Source organism: Oreochromis niloticus, linkage group LG3, assembly GCF_001858045.2.
Source record: "Oreochromis niloticus isolate F11D_XX linkage group LG3, O_niloticus_UMD_NMBU, whole genome shotgun sequence".
Taxonomy (NCBI): domain Eukaryota; kingdom Metazoa; phylum Chordata; class Actinopteri; order Cichliformes; family Cichlidae; genus Oreochromis; species Oreochromis niloticus.
In genome coordinates, this window is record NC_031967.2 from 26,874,640 (window position 1) to 26,891,947 (window position 17,308).

At 37.6% G+C, this 17,308-nt stretch overlaps 1 protein-coding gene and 1 non-coding gene across 3 annotated transcripts; one reads left to right on the forward strand and one right to left on the reverse strand.

Moving 5' to 3' along the window:
- Nucleotides 1–4,140: 4,140 nt before the first annotated feature.
- trnat-ugu (transfer RNA threonine (anticodon UGU)) lies at nucleotides 4,141–4,212 on the reverse strand. The gene has a single exon. It is a non-coding gene; the product is annotated as a tRNA-Thr (tRNA).
- Nucleotides 4,213–13,661: 9,449 nt separating this feature from the next.
- On the forward strand, nucleotides 13,662–16,155 carry LOC100697208 (GTPase IMAP family member 7-like). Of its 2 annotated transcripts, none has more exons than XM_003458860.4 (3): nucleotides 13,662–13,974; nucleotides 14,146–14,336; nucleotides 14,771–16,155. In XM_003458860.4, exons 2-3 carry the CDS (start codon nucleotides 14,330–14,332, stop codon nucleotides 15,715–15,717), a joined length of 954 nt encoding a protein of 317 aa, XP_003458908.1. In that variant the 5' UTR covers nucleotides 13,662–13,974; nucleotides 14,146–14,329; the 3' UTR covers nucleotides 15,718–16,155. The 2 variants fall into 2 exon arrangements, with proteins under 2 accessions (XP_003458908.1, XP_019209711.1); XM_019354166.2 differs by having other exon boundaries at nucleotides 13,662–13,878.
- The last annotated feature ends 1,153 nt before the right edge of the window (nucleotides 16,156–17,308 follow it).

Sequence of the window (17,308 nt, forward strand, 5' to 3'; positions counted from 1 at the left end):
TGCAAGTCATTTTGTTGTGATCATGGAAACAAGCATGCCGACGTAAGGAGTCGCTAGTACAACGAGGAATTTTGCGCATATTACATTTAAACGCCGTCAAATATGTTTTCAAGGGATGAGGAATCATCTATTTAAAACATATTTGCAAGACATTTTGTTGTGATCATGCAACAAAGCATGCCGACGTAAGGAGTCGCAAGTACAACGAGGAATTTTGCGCATATTACATTCAAACGCCGCCAAATATGTTTTCAAGGGATGAGGAATCATCTATTTAAAACATATTTGCAAGTCATTTTGTTGTGATCATGCAACAAAGTTTACTGACGTAAGGATTCATGCTAAAACGACGAATATTGCGCATATTACATTTAAACGCCGCCAAATATGTTTTAAAGGGATGAGGAATCATCCCTTTAAAACATATTTGCAAGTCATTTTGTTGTGATCATGGAAACAAGCATGCCGACGTAAGGATTCGCCCCAAAAGGAGGAATTTTCTGCCAATTACATTTAAACGCCATCAAATATGTTTTAAAGGGATGAGGAATCATCTATTTAAAACATATTTGCGAGTCATTTTGTTGTGATCATGCAACAAAGTTTACTGACGTAAGGATTCATGCTAAAACGACGAATATTGCGCATATTACATTTAAACGCCGCCAAATATGTTTTAAAGGGATGAGGAATCATCCCTTTAAAACATATTTGCAAGTCATTTTGTTGTGATCATGGAAACAAGCATGCCGACGTAAGGATTCGCCCCAAAAGGAGGAATTTTCTGCCAATTACATTTAAACGCCATCAAATATGTTTTAAAGGGATGAGGAATCATCTATTTAAAACATATTTGCAAGTCATTTTGTTGTGATCATGCAACCAAGCATGCCGACGTAAGGATTCGCAAGTACAACGAGGAATTTTGCGCATATTACATTTAAACGCCACCAAATATGTTTTAAATGGATGAGGAATCATCTATTTAAAATATATTTCCAAGTCATTTTGTTGTGATCATGCAATCAAGCATGCCGACGTAAGGATTCACGCCAAAAGGAGGAATTTTGCGCATATTACATTTAAACGCCGCCAAATATGTTTTAAAGGGATGAGGAATCATCTATTTAAAACATATTTGCGAGTCATTTTGTTGTGATCATGGAAACAAGCATGCCGACGTAAGGATTCACGTGTAAAACTAGCAGTGATGGGAATAACGGCGTTACAAGTAACGGCGTTACTAACGGCGTTACTTTTTTCAGTAACGAGTAATCTAACTAATTACTATTCCTATCGTTACAACGGCGTTACAGTTACTAACAAGAAAACGCGGTCCGTTACTATTTTTCAACAAACAGACGGTTGAAGCTGTGTTCAGCTTACCGCATCTTATATCAGCTGCAGGAAGTAGCTGTAAGTAATCTGGACGCTACAGCTTTAAGCAGCTGCGCGCTCCCGCGGACGGTAATCACGATCACTGTCTAGCACAACACCTGGAGCTAAGGAGGCAAAACAATCGCATGAGTGCTGCTGTTTGACTGAGGAAGAATAAAGTAGTCGTGGTAAGTCAATCACATGACCACTTAAAGACAAAGCAACAAGGTGCCAGTTTTTAAATTGTGTCGATAGGCCCAGTGTTGCCAACTTAGCGACTTTGTCGCTATATTTAGCGAGTTTTCAGACCCCCTAGCGACTTTTTTTCTTAAAAAAGTCGCTAAAAAAAGACGTGAAAGCGCGTATCGCTTTTACTCTCAACAAGCAGCGGGTGCTGTAACACAGTCAGTTCTTCTTTTACTCTTTTACTCTTATGCTGTTTTGTGGATCACAAGGTTTAAAACTACTTATAAACACACACACACAAAGTAACTCCACCAGACTGCCTATTTCAGATCACTTTTGCCGGTCCAAGCCCGGGTAAAGGAGCAGGGTTGGAATTGTGACATTAAAAAACCAATAATTGCTAAAAGAAATTTAATTTGTAGTTCTAAATAAACTCTAAATGCATTTAGGACGTTTTTTACTCACTTTATGTCTCTTCCACGATGTTATTTCTCTCTCCAACAACATAGGTTACAATTATATTAGCATGATCAATTATGCAAATTAGGTGATGACGTCATTTAGCGACTTCTAGCGACTTTTAGGACAGCCAATAGCGATTTTCCTTACTGAGGAGTTGGCAACACTGGATAGGCCACGTAAAACCAGAGTCAGGATAAACAAGATATACGCGGCGTTTTTTCCTCAATAGTTTCGCCACGTTAGCGCTAGCAAGCACTCTCTGCTTATGAGCAAAAAAAAAAAAAAGTTTTAGGAGTGACGGAGAGAGAAAGAGAGAGAGAGAAAGAGAGAGAGAGCAGGAAAAGAGAGAGAGCGAGTTTTGAGATGTGAGAGATTTGTGACGTTTAGCGTGTTTGGAGTGTGTAGTTAATGTGTTGTCTTGTGTAGTTAGTGTGTAGTGTTGTGGATAGTTTTGTGATGTGTGTCAGAACAATGAGGCGACTGCTGTCTCCAGGTAGAAACAGGAGTGATACACCTGCTGCTGTCAGACCTGCAGGTATCAGGCTGTGATGTTCTCCTTTATAGTGGACAGAAATGATTTTTTTGCAGTGGCACAAATAATTTGTGTGGTTTCTTATTGAAGAACAGCTGATTGTTTTGTAAATAGTTTGAAATGGTTACTTAAAAAAAGGGTAAAAGGTAAATGGATGCAAATAACTTTGTTGTTTGCAAAACTTGTGCATAGGATTTTAAAATTGACAATTAATATTTGCATTTGAAGTTATGAAATATGATTCATTAATCATGTTTATGGTTGTTACAGTAAAAATATAACTTTTTCTACTGTGATTTATATGTTTTTTGTCTGATTTTAGATCAATTCTGGTTATACAGTATGACAAAATGACAACATAACTGTAAATTCAGGCACGTGAGGTTGTGCTAAAAAGAATGATACCAAACAAGGCAAAGTAAATAGTTTTTAAAGGTAAAATGTGGAGGGAAAATCAAGAGTAGTAAAAAAATGGCCAATTATACCCTGGACCCCACAGGGTTAAACGTTTTTTTTTTTTTTTTTTAAAGTAACGCAATAGTTACTTTTCCAAGTAATTAATTACTTTTAGAATATTGTAACTCAGTTACTAACTCAGTTACTTTTTTGAAGAAGTAACTAGTAACTATAATTGAATTACTTTTTCAAAGTAACTTGCCCAACACTGAAAACTAGGAATTTTGCGCATATTACATTTAAACGCCTCCTGGTCGCGACAGATGGCCACCCCTTCCTGAGCCCGGTTCTGTCGGAGGTTTCCCCCCATTAAAGGGGGGTTTTTCCTCCCCGCTGTTGCCAAGTGCTTGCTCATAGGGTATTTGGGGGCTTTTTAAAACGGCTCACTGGCTTGAAATTTTGGATTCAGCAAATATGTAAATAGATGATTCCTCATCAAATGAGGAATCAGATATATATCGCAGATATGCGAGGTCTTCTCACCCCGTTCGCAGACACAGGTTACCCCACAAGGCCGTCGGTGTCCACAGACGTGGGAGAAGATACCGTCGCAGACATTAGACAATCTCAATAAACATGTAGCTTGAGCATTTAAACTATAGTCCAATGAATATTTTTTAGATGAGTGTTTGTGTGTTCTTGTTAACAGTAATGTGTACAAACTCTGTACATCCCAAAACTTGTTGTTTTTGTTTTGTTTTTGTGTGTTTGTTTTTTAGAAATATAGAAAAAGTGTTTGGGTGAGCAGTTACAAAAATGATTGTCCCACTGGAAGACTCTCCTTTCCGTTTATTATATAAAACATTTTTTTATGTTAATATTAAGATAAATATGAATTATCAGTGTAAATATGCATTCGTAAATGTCTCCTGTTGTCAGATATCCTGTTTGGATCGTCCACTTTGACTCCTCATATGGTGTGTTATATTCTGTTAAATATATAAACCTGCGTGTAAAGCAAACTGATACTCACACTGAGTAAAGCGCTAACAATAGTGATGTTGTGGCACCGGAGTCATGTCTAAAGTTCTGTGTTTCTGGTTAGGAGCAGAGTGTTTGCCCCACTTGTTCCCCCAAGCACAGAAATAAACAGGTTTTAATTACTGTAGGATTTCTGCTCCTACTAAAGGCACGGATGGGGATTGAACCCATGGTCTTTGGTTTACAAGACCAACGCCTTGCCACTTGGTCACCATGCCACACATGTGAAACTTTGTCTATACTGTAACATCACATTCCTCTTGAATTGTTCAATTAACGTTGATGAACATGTTATCCCAATAATCATTTATTCATTTACTTCTTTTACATTTAAGGTTATTCAGTTCAGATACTGGCATTCGGCCTGGGTGTCTGATGATTTCTTAAAAAAAAAATTCAATTCTGATTTACAAGGTCCTGATTCAAGATTGATTTCAATTCAATTTAGACTCTGTCAGAAATATTATAATTATGATCATTTATCTTGGATATGTACTGTCCAAAGAACCCTTATTATGATTTCTGTGACACTTTCTGTGTCAGACTAATTTGAACAATTAATAAAAAATATTCGAAAAAAAATATGTTTCATTGTTTCATATAGATTTCAAATAACATACCATTTGATGTTAACATATATTTGTTACATTTGCAGTGCTCGTGGTCTTATATCCTTATGATTCTGTTCATTTTATGATTTTATCCTTCTGCCTTGCTTCGCATATTTGCTGCTGCTTGGTTAGCTTTAGTCATGCCAGCATCAGCACAGGTAGAGGCAGGTACCCATTAGAGATATCACGTGTAGCTTGTGTTTATGTTCACAGTGACATCTGATTTAAAATCAGGGAGCAAAGGACACTGAGATGTTCAGATGTTTTCTTTTTCTTCTTTTTTCATTACTCAGCCTTTTTACCTTTTAAGGATGTTCAGCTGCTTTTCAACTTTGAAACTTCCTCTGTGTGTCACAATGCGGCTGTGTGCAGACAGGAGAAGGACCCAAACGCAAAACTCACCACACAGGAATTAAACTCAAAAAGGTGCTTTATTGCAGAATGTCACAAAAAATATAACAAAACTAAACTGGGACATGGATAACTAACACACAAGGAAACACAGCCATGAGGGAGACTACGACACTGACAAACAGAAACATAGGGCTTAAATACACTGAGGGATAACGAGGGAATGAGACACAGGAGAGCACAGCTGGGAGTAATCAGGCTGGACGAGACAAGGGAAGCAAAACTAGAATCACTGACATGAGGCACGGACCTTCAAAGTAAAACAGGAAACACTGACTGAACTCTAGCCATGTAAACTTAACAGCAACTGGGGAGACAGAACATAGGAACCTAAAACATGGTACAGAAAGGTACAGCAAACACAACATGGAACACAGGGAAGCCAGATTACAAAACCTATGAAATAAACCTATGAAGACCATAACTGAAACCTAGGGAAATAACACAGTGCAACAAAGGACTCAAAACATAAACCATAATATAAAAAACACAAGAACTCAAAAAGCTGGGTCAGAAAGACCCAGAACCGTGACACTGTGTAAACGTCAGCTTTTAACATTTCTGCACTTTTGTTTTCAAGTGAAAAATTCTCTTTTTCAGCTCATCCAACATTTTTAACTTAACATTCAGCAATCTTTTTTTTTTTTTTGAGGCAACAAGTTTGCATAGTTTTTTGTTTTTTTTTAAGTTTTGGGAACTAATTAGATTTTACAATACAACAGCTACAGTCACCCTGTGGAAATCGAGCAAGAGCAACCATCAGGGCCTAGCTGGGTCCAGTGGTTTGTAGAAAAATCTCATCAAACTGTGTGTCGTTGATAACAATCACACACAAAACCAACAACAAGTATTGGGATGTAAAGTTTGTACAAATTACTGTTACATGGAACACAGTTACAGATTGACTTCTCCCATTATTCTTTACAAACAAAAGAAAAAAGTGGACAGTCCAAGGAACTAAAATAGCTTCTGGGGTGGGCAAAAGCACAAATTGTCTTAAAGCTACTTTGGAGTCGTGAAGTGAAAGGTCTGAAGACATTCAGAGACCCGGTGATCTGCTGTCTGCTAAATGCTGTTGGTCACCTTTTACAAGCCGCCTGAGGGGAAAAGAAACAAAACAAGGTTACTTCCAAATTAAATAAGGTGCTAAGATTCAGGTTATGTATGCATGTGTGTATATGTATGTGTGTGTGTGTGTGTGTGTGGGCGCCAGAGGGAGTGTTCGCCCAGGACGCCAAACAGGCTAAGACCGCCACTGCAGTTACTTGTTGAAAAAAATGGATTACACGATGGTCTTTTCTTTTTTTATATCTTATGCTATGCCCTCTCTATTTTTGATTCCACGCCAGTGGAAACCCAAACAAAACATGCATTAAGAGGCTCAAATGCCTGTGTCTCAATCTCGCGTCCCATGCCACTCCTGCCCGCATAGCGAAGTGAAGAAATTAAAAAAAAAAAAAGATTTAATATGAAGGCAATAGGCAGAATGCTACAGGCACAGCCCTAAAGAATGTAGCCTCATGGGCAGTGTAGTCCGTGCTGCAGACAGAATGGACTGCCATACCCGTTATGTGTCTGTGAGCGAGGGAGGGAGAAAATGGAGAGTGGAAAAGTACGAGTAGTCACGGACCAGAAACAGATGGAAGCATGTAAATATAATAATAATCACTGCAGCCAAGAAGAGTGCCTGATGAGCCCAGTTGTAAGTAAGCTATTAAGACTCAACTGTACACTGTGTTCGTGTTTTCCTCTGAAACAACAAGTTCTGTTGAAGCAGCCTTTCTACGCCTCTCTCCGTCTCTCGCTAGCAAAGTTGACCCAGACAATAAAGTAAAGCTATTTTTTGGCTAACAGCCCGACATGAACCCGACGTATTAGCCAGAGGTCCCTTTACCACGGCCCGGAGCCGTGGACCTGTTTTATATACGCGCAGAATAGTTTTCTATATGAGATCACTGCAAAAAGTGCAGCCTTACATTGTAAAAAAAAAATCCTAGAAAAACAGTAATATTCCAGCAGCTGGGGCGCCAAAATAATACCATGAAATAACAGAAAATAACTTTCTCATAAAAATACGGTTATTTTCAGTAATGACAATACAGTTTATTGCCCTAATTTTACATGGGATTTTGCCTTTTTCAAGTACTTTTAAACATTAAATTAGGAACATTTTAATGTGATTAAACAATGAAATTACCTATAAAAAAGGTCAATGAATGTGGCAATATGAATAATAACACTTAAATGTACAGAAATATACAGTTGGTTTAAATCATAATGGATTGCATGCCCTGGGACAGACTGACAGAGGTGAGGCCGCCATATCGCATCATTGGCCCCTCTGGCCATCACCAGTAGGTGGTAGGTGAAGTGTCTTGACCAAGGACACAACGAGTGAGAGTGTCCGAGCCGGGGCTCGAACCGGCAACCTTCTGATTACAAAGCAAACTGCCAACTCTTGAGCCACGATTGCCGTAAATAACAATGATAATAATAATTATTTGATGTAAAAAAAAGTTTATAAGAATCATTTTATATATTTTTCCATAGCATTACATTTGAATTTAACAGTTCAATCTTTCAAATAACGGACAAATATTTGTGAAATTATGATACATTTGTGAATGTATTTTAACAATCTAAATATGCATATGTACAGAAAAATATATTTAAAAACAAGAATATTGTGTTTTATTACATTTACAGTGATTTTATGTTAATTTACATTTGAAATGTAAAATCAGTCTATTTATGTAAATTTAATGATATTCTAGAAAAACAGTACAAAACTGTGAAATACACAGTAAAATACTTTTATTTTACTTTTATTTGTTTGCCACTCCTCTGAGCGCACGTAAAAAACATTTGCAGGTGCAAGTGTTGCATTTTGAGGAGGAATTTATTTTGAGTGAAGAAAAGCTAAATTTGAGTGAACAAAATTCATTGCTGCGTGCAAAAAATGTATTTCAGTGTTTGCTATTATCCATACACAGTTTTTGCACTTGCGCTTGCTCGCAATGTGTTGCTTGCGCTCTCAACATTTCTGCCCGTGCGCGCTCAACTTTTTCTGCACACCGTTATATTTGTGCCACAAAACCAGCCAATCACACACTTGGATGCAAAAAAATCTGATTGGCTGTTTTGGTCTCCAATCAGCTCGAAATGACGAAATGCAATATCCCAGAATCCATTTCGTCCAAAACTCAAACAAGGCAGTGGCGGAGGAACACAGAGTGGCGGAGTGTGAAATATTACTCTTTCTGGGTCACAAAATAAACTTTTAAGATATTTTCATGCGAGAATGTTGGGTGTGTAAACTTCAAATACCTGCTCGATTTATCAAGACATCACACATTTGCATAAGTGCCCTAACTTTTTCGGAGATGCCTGTTACCCACCAGCTGACCGGGTGGTCACTCAGGTTAAACGTAATATATAAGGCTGAACTGACAAACAATCGGCCGACTACACCACCAGGTATTATAGGAAAACCATAAAGCCTAAAACAAACGCTGTTGTGACAGTGATGTACACTGTCTTGTTGGTATATATATATATATATGATTTGTATCATCTTCATGTTTCCCTCTCACCACATATCCAAACCGGTATCATGACCAGCAGCTTTTACAGCTGTGGCTCCAGTAAACATCAGCTGATACTAGAAAGTAATAAGAACAGCTGATCAAGCTTAAACGTGCTGCTGTTGTTTAGCGCAACATCCGCTTGTTTCCTCTTTCTGGCGCAAAGTGGGCGATAAACAAACAAGAGAGACAATCAGCTGATCATTGATCAGTTTCATGATTGAAGTAGCAACAGGAGAGGGAGGGGGAGAGAATGAGAGAAGAAGAAGCAGCTGACAGCGTAAAGACAGAATAACTCCAGCTTTGTGTCTTTTTCATTCTAGCTGAAGTACGGGACGAATCGCGTTCCTTTTCCCCTCAATACGATGTATTGTAATTTGTCCAGCCCAGAGTTGATCATGACCAATTAGCTAATCCACCACCTTTCATTGTTTATACCGTTACAAAAACAAACAAACATAAAAATGAAAAATCATTATTGGCTCACCGGGCAAATGCCCAATGGACAGTCCAGCTATGCGGTCAGCTGGTGGGTAACAGGCATCTCCAAAAACGTTAGAGCACTTATGCAAATATGTGATGTCTCGATAAATCGAGCAGACATTTGAAGTTTACACAGCACCATTCTCGCACGAAAATATCTTAAAAGTTTATTTTGTGACCCAGAAAGAGTAATATTTCAAACTCCGCCACTCTGTGTTCCTCCGCCACTGCCTCGTTTGAGTTTTAGACGAAATGGATTCTGGGATATTGCATTTCGTCATTTCGAGCTGACTGGAGACCAAAACAGCCAATCAGGTTTTTTTGCATCCAAGTCTGTGATTGGCTGGTTTTGTGGCACAAATATAATGGTGTGCAGAAAGAGTTGAGCGTGCACGGGCAGAAATGTTGAGAGCGCGAACAACACATTGCGAGCGAGCGCAAATGCAAAAACTGAGCGAGAGGGGCTGCTATTGTGTGTGTGTGTGTGTGTGTGTATGTATGGATAATGGCAAACACTGAAATACATTTTTTGCACGCAGCAATGAATTTTGTTCACTCAATTTTAGCTTTTCTTCGCTCAAAATAAATTTCTCCTCAAAATGCGACACTTGCACCTGCAAATGTTTTTTACGTGTGCTTGAACTTTTTTTTACGTGCGCTCAGAATAGTGGCACAAAAATAACGCCATACCTACCTGGTACAAAGAAAACAGCAGAGTCGTCATCACCAGTGTGAAAAGCAAATGCAGAGATGAGTGCAAGTCAAAAAGCACCCGACTAGCTCATGAGTATTAGCTTAGCATGCTAACTAAAAATGCTACTCGTGAATAAAGTTACTACCCATGCATCAAAATGCCTGTAACTTTCAGGGTACATGCTAGTACTGCTTACAATCAAAATACATGTTGACACTTACAACTATGAGAATGTTTTCCATTAATATACATACACAATTGACAACAGCATGGCCCACAAGCACCTACTACCAGCTTATTTTCCTTTGCTGAGGCATTCACTGTGCAGCAATTTGAAACCTTAACAGTTGCAGTTGTGGTATTTGTCCACCGCAAGGTGGCTCCAACTATTCACAAAGCACGTCAATTTGGAGGAATATCGTTAAGCTGTTTTCTAACTCAGTTACACATGCAGTATGTGACCCCATGACGTAACAATGATATCGTAACAGGCTGAAGTAAATGCATTGTAAAAAATATTTATAAAACATAGAAGTTTTTGCCTTTTCCTTTCAACAGGAGTTCCACTTTCTGAGTGCTCTTATTTATTACAAGTTATTTTCCTTTTTTTAATCTGCTGCCAATCACTCATTGAAATACATCTTGATCTGAGATTTCCTGTTTAAATTAAAGATACATGCGTAATATATTTAGCTGCTTTAGAGAAGCTGCCACTTTTAAGCTCTCAAAAGCGAATTTCATAGGTTATGAAATTGTTATATATGTTTTGTATAAATACAACCTATCTGATTTGGACTAAAACCATCACATTTTGGACACTAGATGGCACCAGCATCAAGCTCTCCTGTCAAAAATGCACTACTCTGCTTACGTTTATCATTATGTTTATTTTGCTTTACACAATGTAAATAAAACTTGGACTGTGACTTGTATATTGATTTATTATTAATTATATATTTCCAGATACATTGCTCAGAGATGCCTTAATTGCATTTTTAATAATTAAGTTTCAGCTCAGTTTATTCTGGTTATCTTAATATTCTTTTTGCTATATGAGAGAAAGGTCAGGACAAGCAGTACATTCAGTACAAGCATCAGTTATATCTTTTGTAGGATCATAAAATTCATTTTCACCTCCCGCAGCAAGTATCATCCCAGCATGTTCACAAGTAGCAACTTTAAAAACAGAATTTGTATTATTATCATGAAAAGTGAAGTGCAGAGTTGGACTCAAATGCAGTTGAAATGATAAAGGGTCCAAATGTCTAAGAAAAAAAAAGTCCAAAAAATAAGATATTACAAAAAATAACCAGTTAAAAGATGCACATGGCAACTTAAATAGAGGGAGAACTAAATCAGGCAACTTTCAGGGAAGAGATATAAATAAGTTCTGACTTACTAATTATCATTTTCAGAAGCTATCTGTCAGTTACACACCACCACATGCACGATTAGTAAATGAGTAAAAACCAGTGAGTAAAATAGAGTTTAAAACTTAGAACACATAAAATTAAACTTCTCATTATCATTTTTTGAACCACTTATGTTGTCCTTGTGTGCCCATGGCTCCACAAGTGTCACACTAATTGATGTATCCTTCAGAAGCCCAGTTTTTATACATGACCACTTCATTGTTGACCCAGAACCAGAATTCCAGAGTACAGGTGTACCACAGTCCCAGCCAGACATGAGGAGTGGAGGCATTTCTGGCTCTCTCCTCGACCCATTTCTGTTCTTCTAGGTTAGTAATGGAGACCAGATCATGGTAATTCTCTCTGCAGCAGAATAAAGCCTCTTCCCAGGTCTTGTTTTCTGTGATCAGGATCACTTTATGTGCCATTAACAAATACAGATTGTTGAGTTCAGTTCATTGAGCTCAAATGTGGACTTGCAAAGTCCAAATCAACTTTGGAGGGAACCTGATTGCACTATAAGAAAAATACGAATATGTTATGCACATATTAAACAAATATGTAAGACTGCTTTCTTCCATTTGCGCAACATCTCCAAAGTTAGAAATATCCTGTCTCAGAGTGATGCTGAAAAACTAGTTCATGCATTTATTACTTCCAGGCTTGACTACTGTAATTCTTTATTATCAGGATGTCCTAAAAACTCTCTGAAAAGTCTTCAGTTAATCCAAAATGCTGCAGCAAGAGTACTGACAGGGACTAGAAAGAGAGAGCATATTTCTCCTGTTTTGGCTTCCCTTCATTGGCTTCCTGTTAAATCCAGAATTGAATTCAAAATCCTGCTCCTCACATACAAGGTCTTAAATAATCAGGCCCCATCTTATCTTAATAACCTTGTAGTACCATATCACCCTATTAGAGCACTCCGCTCTCGCACTGCAGGCCTACTTGTTGTTCCTAGAGTATTAAAAGTAGAATGGGAGCCTTCAGTTTTCAGGCCCCTCTTCTGTGGAACCAGCTTCCAGTTTGGATTCGGGAGACAGACACTATCTCTACTTTCAAGATTAGGCTTAAAACTTTCCTTTTGCTAAAGCATATAGTTAGGGCTGGACCAGGTGACCCTGAATCCTCCCTTAGTTATGCTGCAATAGACGTAGGCTGCCGGGGATTCCCATGATGCATTGAGTTTTTCCTTTCCAGTCAGCTTTCTCACTCACTATGTGTTAACAGACCTCTCTGCATCGAATCATATCTGTTATTAATCTCTGTCTCTCTTCCACAGCATGTCTTTATCCTGTCTTCCTTCTCTCACCCCCAACCGGTCTCAGCAGATGAGACCGGTCAACTCCCTGAGCCTGGTTCTGCGGGAGGTTTCTTCCTGTTAAAAGGGAGTTTTTCCTTCCCACTGTTGCCAAAGTGCTTGCTCATAGGGGGTCATATGATTGTTGGGTTTTTCTCTGTATCTATTGTACAATATAAAGCGCCTTGAGGCAACTTTTGTTGTGATTTGGTGCTATATAAATAAAATTGAATTTAATTGAATTATGTGGCAGTATACATCATAATTTATTTGGCAAATTGTGTATAAATTCAGGATAATTGTTCATTTCTTTTCATTCATACAGTAGCAAAGCAGGTGACGCAAATACTCACCATCATAACAGAAGAAGCGTTTTTGTTCATCACACTTATCTGTGCCCCATTTTCCTGAACTGTTCACAGTCATTGCACATGTAGTTTTTCCATTGTCCTGTGAATCAACATTGCTCTGTTGAACACTTTCCCAATATCTGAAAGAGGAGTTGTTTCCATCTGACCATCTCCAAGTATCTTGGAACAGGCCGATCCATAAATAATTGTTATACATGGTCTCATTTTTAAACCATGCGTCATCTAACTGTGCAACTCCACTGACAAGGTCTGTGTGATATTCTCTGCAGTAGCTCTGAGTCTCTTGCCACATTTTTGACTTTTCACTCAAAATGAATATGTTGTTGGAAGGATTTTTTTTTTTTGTGGAAGACACAAAATGCAATTTTATTAAACTAATTGCCTATTTTATAACTTAAAAAATGATACTAGCCGAATTAAAGTTTCAGATTTAACTTGAATTTTTTTTTTAATTTTCAAAATTATCACCCATGTTTCCCTGATGATAATCATTAATCGCCAAATATTTATACCATTGTAGCAGATAAATGTGTACTTTTCAGTACATTTGTCATCTTTCCATTCATTTGGTTTGTCCATTGGTGCACAATTTTCTGAGCCAGACCGGCTCTCCGATGTTTTACCTTTAGTCATGGACGGCCCCATCTCTCTATTCACATGTTATTCACATGTTCTCCCTTCTCGTCTTTTTAAAATTGCCTTTGGTTGATGTTGTTTTATGTTATGTGCTTTGTTCTAGCTTCTGTGAAGCACTTTGTGATTTTATCTTGAAAGGTGCTGTATAAATAAAATTTTACTTTACTTACTATGTGTTTATACACCTCTTTGGATTTAAGCATTAGTTACAATTAATCTGTCTTTTGTCCTGTCTTCATTTTCTGAGACTGAGACTGTCCAAGACGGGGGCTCGAACCGGCAACCGGCAACCTTCCGATTATAAGACGAACTACCAACTCTTGAGCGTCAATGGCCTCAATGGGAGAGTGTTGGTGTAACAGAGGAGGAAGCTGGGGTTAGGGTGAGATGGAAGCCAATGACCAATTGAGGCAACCCCTAAAGGAAACAGCTGCTAGAAGATTTCAAATACGTAACACACCCCTTTTACGTACATATGGTAAAACTTTGAATTATAGTATTATAGACTTGATAAACAGTATCAAGTGTCATTTACTAATGTCATATTTACTACAGGCATATTTAACTTTGGGTTAAAACAATAGGGTTGCCGAGATTTTAATTAAAAATTAAAAGAAAATTTGTGTTTGTGTTATATTACTACATTTAGATGTGCACATGCTCTTGGCCAAGTGTGGGGAAAAAAAAGAGACACACTATGAGGTAAGCTCATCGCTTCAGTTTGCTGCTGAGAAACAAGTTCAACAGGTGCAGAAGCAACCGAAGGGCGCAGTCACAACGTCCACAGGATCTGAGTAATCGTGTGTCTCTGCGCTGGTTTTGCTTTCAAAAACATGGACGGTAAGTTTCAGTTATTAGCATTTTTCTGTATTAATGATTAACAGATGTGGGATCACAAAGGAAGAAAGTTCTCTGAAAGTGACTGTTTTTCTCAGCTAATGTGATCTACTCCACTGAATCCCTAAAGTAGTTGTGTAAATGTTACCTAATATATTCACAGCTGTAAATTTGAATATTATAACAGAATAATACAGAGTATATGCTTGATAGAGTTAATAATTCTAACTTACTTATTATCCACATTTGAAGCTAGGTCTGAACTGTGAATAACAATCAGAGAAATTAAATATTTCTACTCTTCCATGTTTACTTATAAACCAGTACTGCAAACTTCATGCAGTTTTACTTTCATCTCAATTTACTGTTTATTTCTTGCACTGTTTTATACAAAGTAATAGGTAAATAACTGACACAGAATCATTATTGTTTCATAGAGTCAGCAAGAAGGATTGTGGTCCTGGGAAAAACTGGAGCTGGAAAGAGCAGTATTGCCAACACCCTGTGTGGGGAGCCTGTGTTTAAAGTAAATCATACTCCGAAATCTGGAACAAAGGAATGTCAATCAAAGTTCATATCTATCAGTGGAAAAACTGTCCACTTTATTGACACTCCTGGATTTTTTGACACAGACAGATCTGAGGAGGACATGAAGTCTGAAATATTGAGGTGTATCACAGAATGTGCTCCTGGTCCTCATGTTTTTCTCATTGTGCTTAAAGTGGAGAAATACACAGAGCATGAAAAAGGTGTAATAGAGAAAATGAGCCAATATTTCTCAGATGAAACATTTAGATTTACTACAATAATCTTTACTCACGGTGACCAGCTTCCTGAGGGAATGAAGATCGAAGAGTTTGTTAATGCAAGTGAAGCTCTAAGCAATCTGATCAAGAAGTGTGGGGGGCGCTGCCACGTCATTGATAATAAATACTGGACGAACAAACAGGGAGATGAATACAGGACCAACCAGTACCAAGTGGCAGAATTACTAAAAACCATTGACAACATTATTGATGCAAACAAAGGAGGTTACTTCACCCATGAGATGCTGCAAAAAGTGAAGAGAGAAATTCAACAAGAGGAAGGCTGCATCAAACAGTCATCTCCAGACTTTACAGAAGAGGAAACTGCAACAAAGGCAAAACAGTCTGTGGTTAAAAATCTGTTGTCAAAAGCTGTTGGAGTTACAACAGTGGATCTGTTAGGTGCATTCCTTAGTGGGACGATACAATTAGGGAAAGAAGACAGCACCGTAGGTTTAGTAGGAGTAGGAGTAGGAGTAGCATTGGGAATAGCAGCTGCAGCAAAAGTAGCTAAAAACAATGCAGCAACATCATCTAACACAGTTCCTGCTGCATCTGCAGAGCCAGCAGCCAAATAAAATTAGGACTACCACGTTTGACAGACATGAAACTGATGCACAGTGACGAAGCAAAGAAAGCAGAATACAGCATTAAAGCACTCTGTTTATTTTTGTAATGTAAAAACAGGTTAGAAATAAAATATCAGAAGTACCTTTACAATCCACAGATGTACAGGATCAGCATACTGTATATTGCTAGGAAACTGGGCACAACTACTCACATTCACCTTCATAAGTTGCCATCATAGAGTCATTATTAAAATTGTTGAATTAGAAATTTTGGAATCGTTTTGTTCATCATGATTGGATTTCTGTATTTTCAGACTTTACCCATGAATATGTCCATTACTCCAGCTTAAAAAAATCTCTGGGTATTACCACAGATCCATAACTGTCAAATAGCATTTGCTTCTGTTTCATGATGTTCTCTTTGCTACAAATCTTCACTAATAAAACAACTAATCATTTCACATGTAACCAAGTGTCTTCAATTTCTTGACAATTTTCCATTATTAGCCATATGGCCTCATGTTAATTCAGCTGAACTTGTTGAACCTCCTGTGCAGGTTCAGCCAAACATGTTTAAGTGGCAGTGACATGAGGTTTAACAGGGTCAGGCCACCTTTTTGAAGCAGATTTGATCTAAGACAAGCTTTATTGTAATGGCAGTTTTAATGTTTTTAAGTGTTGCTCATGTTTCCAGACTGGTACAAAAGTTACTAATTGAAAAATGCAGCAACAAATGAGACTAAATAAATCAAAAGAAAAAAATAGATGTTTGTATTCTGTGACTATAAATCCAAACTTTAAATAAGTTATGTGTAGTTGACAGAACAAAGGAATATGGAGTTCTAGTGAAAGGTATGGGTTTGAAGGCCAATATAAAACGTATTCATATATTCAAACAGAAATAAATTACGCTTTTCTGAAGAATAGAAATAAAACTATTAAGAAATCCCTAAGGGCAATGAAATACAGCTTAACTTTTTCTTTTTTCTTGCATCACCAACTTTTTGTGTCATATAACTATTTATTATCTTTATCTCTGTGTTGCAGCACTGCAGATTATTATATGTAAACGTACAATGTGCAGTGCAGAGTGTTACAGTGTGGAGAGTGTTTTGTTCACTTCTTCTGGCTAAAAAACAGAGAACAAGTTAGACAGGTAGCAGAAGCGAAGCATGAGTCAAGTCGCAGTACAAGAACAAAAGCAAGCGACTCACTGCAGAGACACATCGTGACTATATTTTTGACAGATTTCTATTTTCTCAGCATGGAGGGTAAGTTCTTTTAAACAGACATTACTTCAAAGTATGAGTTTTTGTTTCTCTAGTAATCAAAATCCTAAACTGTGAGCTATTTGTATTTTTTATCTTTTTTATCTGAAGAACTATTTCGCAATGAAAAGAATGTTGAACAGTATTGGTGCTCTAAGCTTTATCAATCTTATAACTACAAGCACGATTTCTGGGTTATCAAGCCTTGTTTGCTTATACATGACTTGCAGTGTAGTACTGCATTAAGTTCATGCTTTTCTTTTAAAATCTGAAACATGCTTTAAATGTGCTTTTACTTGCATTAGTTTCTATCTATTTTGTAAAAACCTATA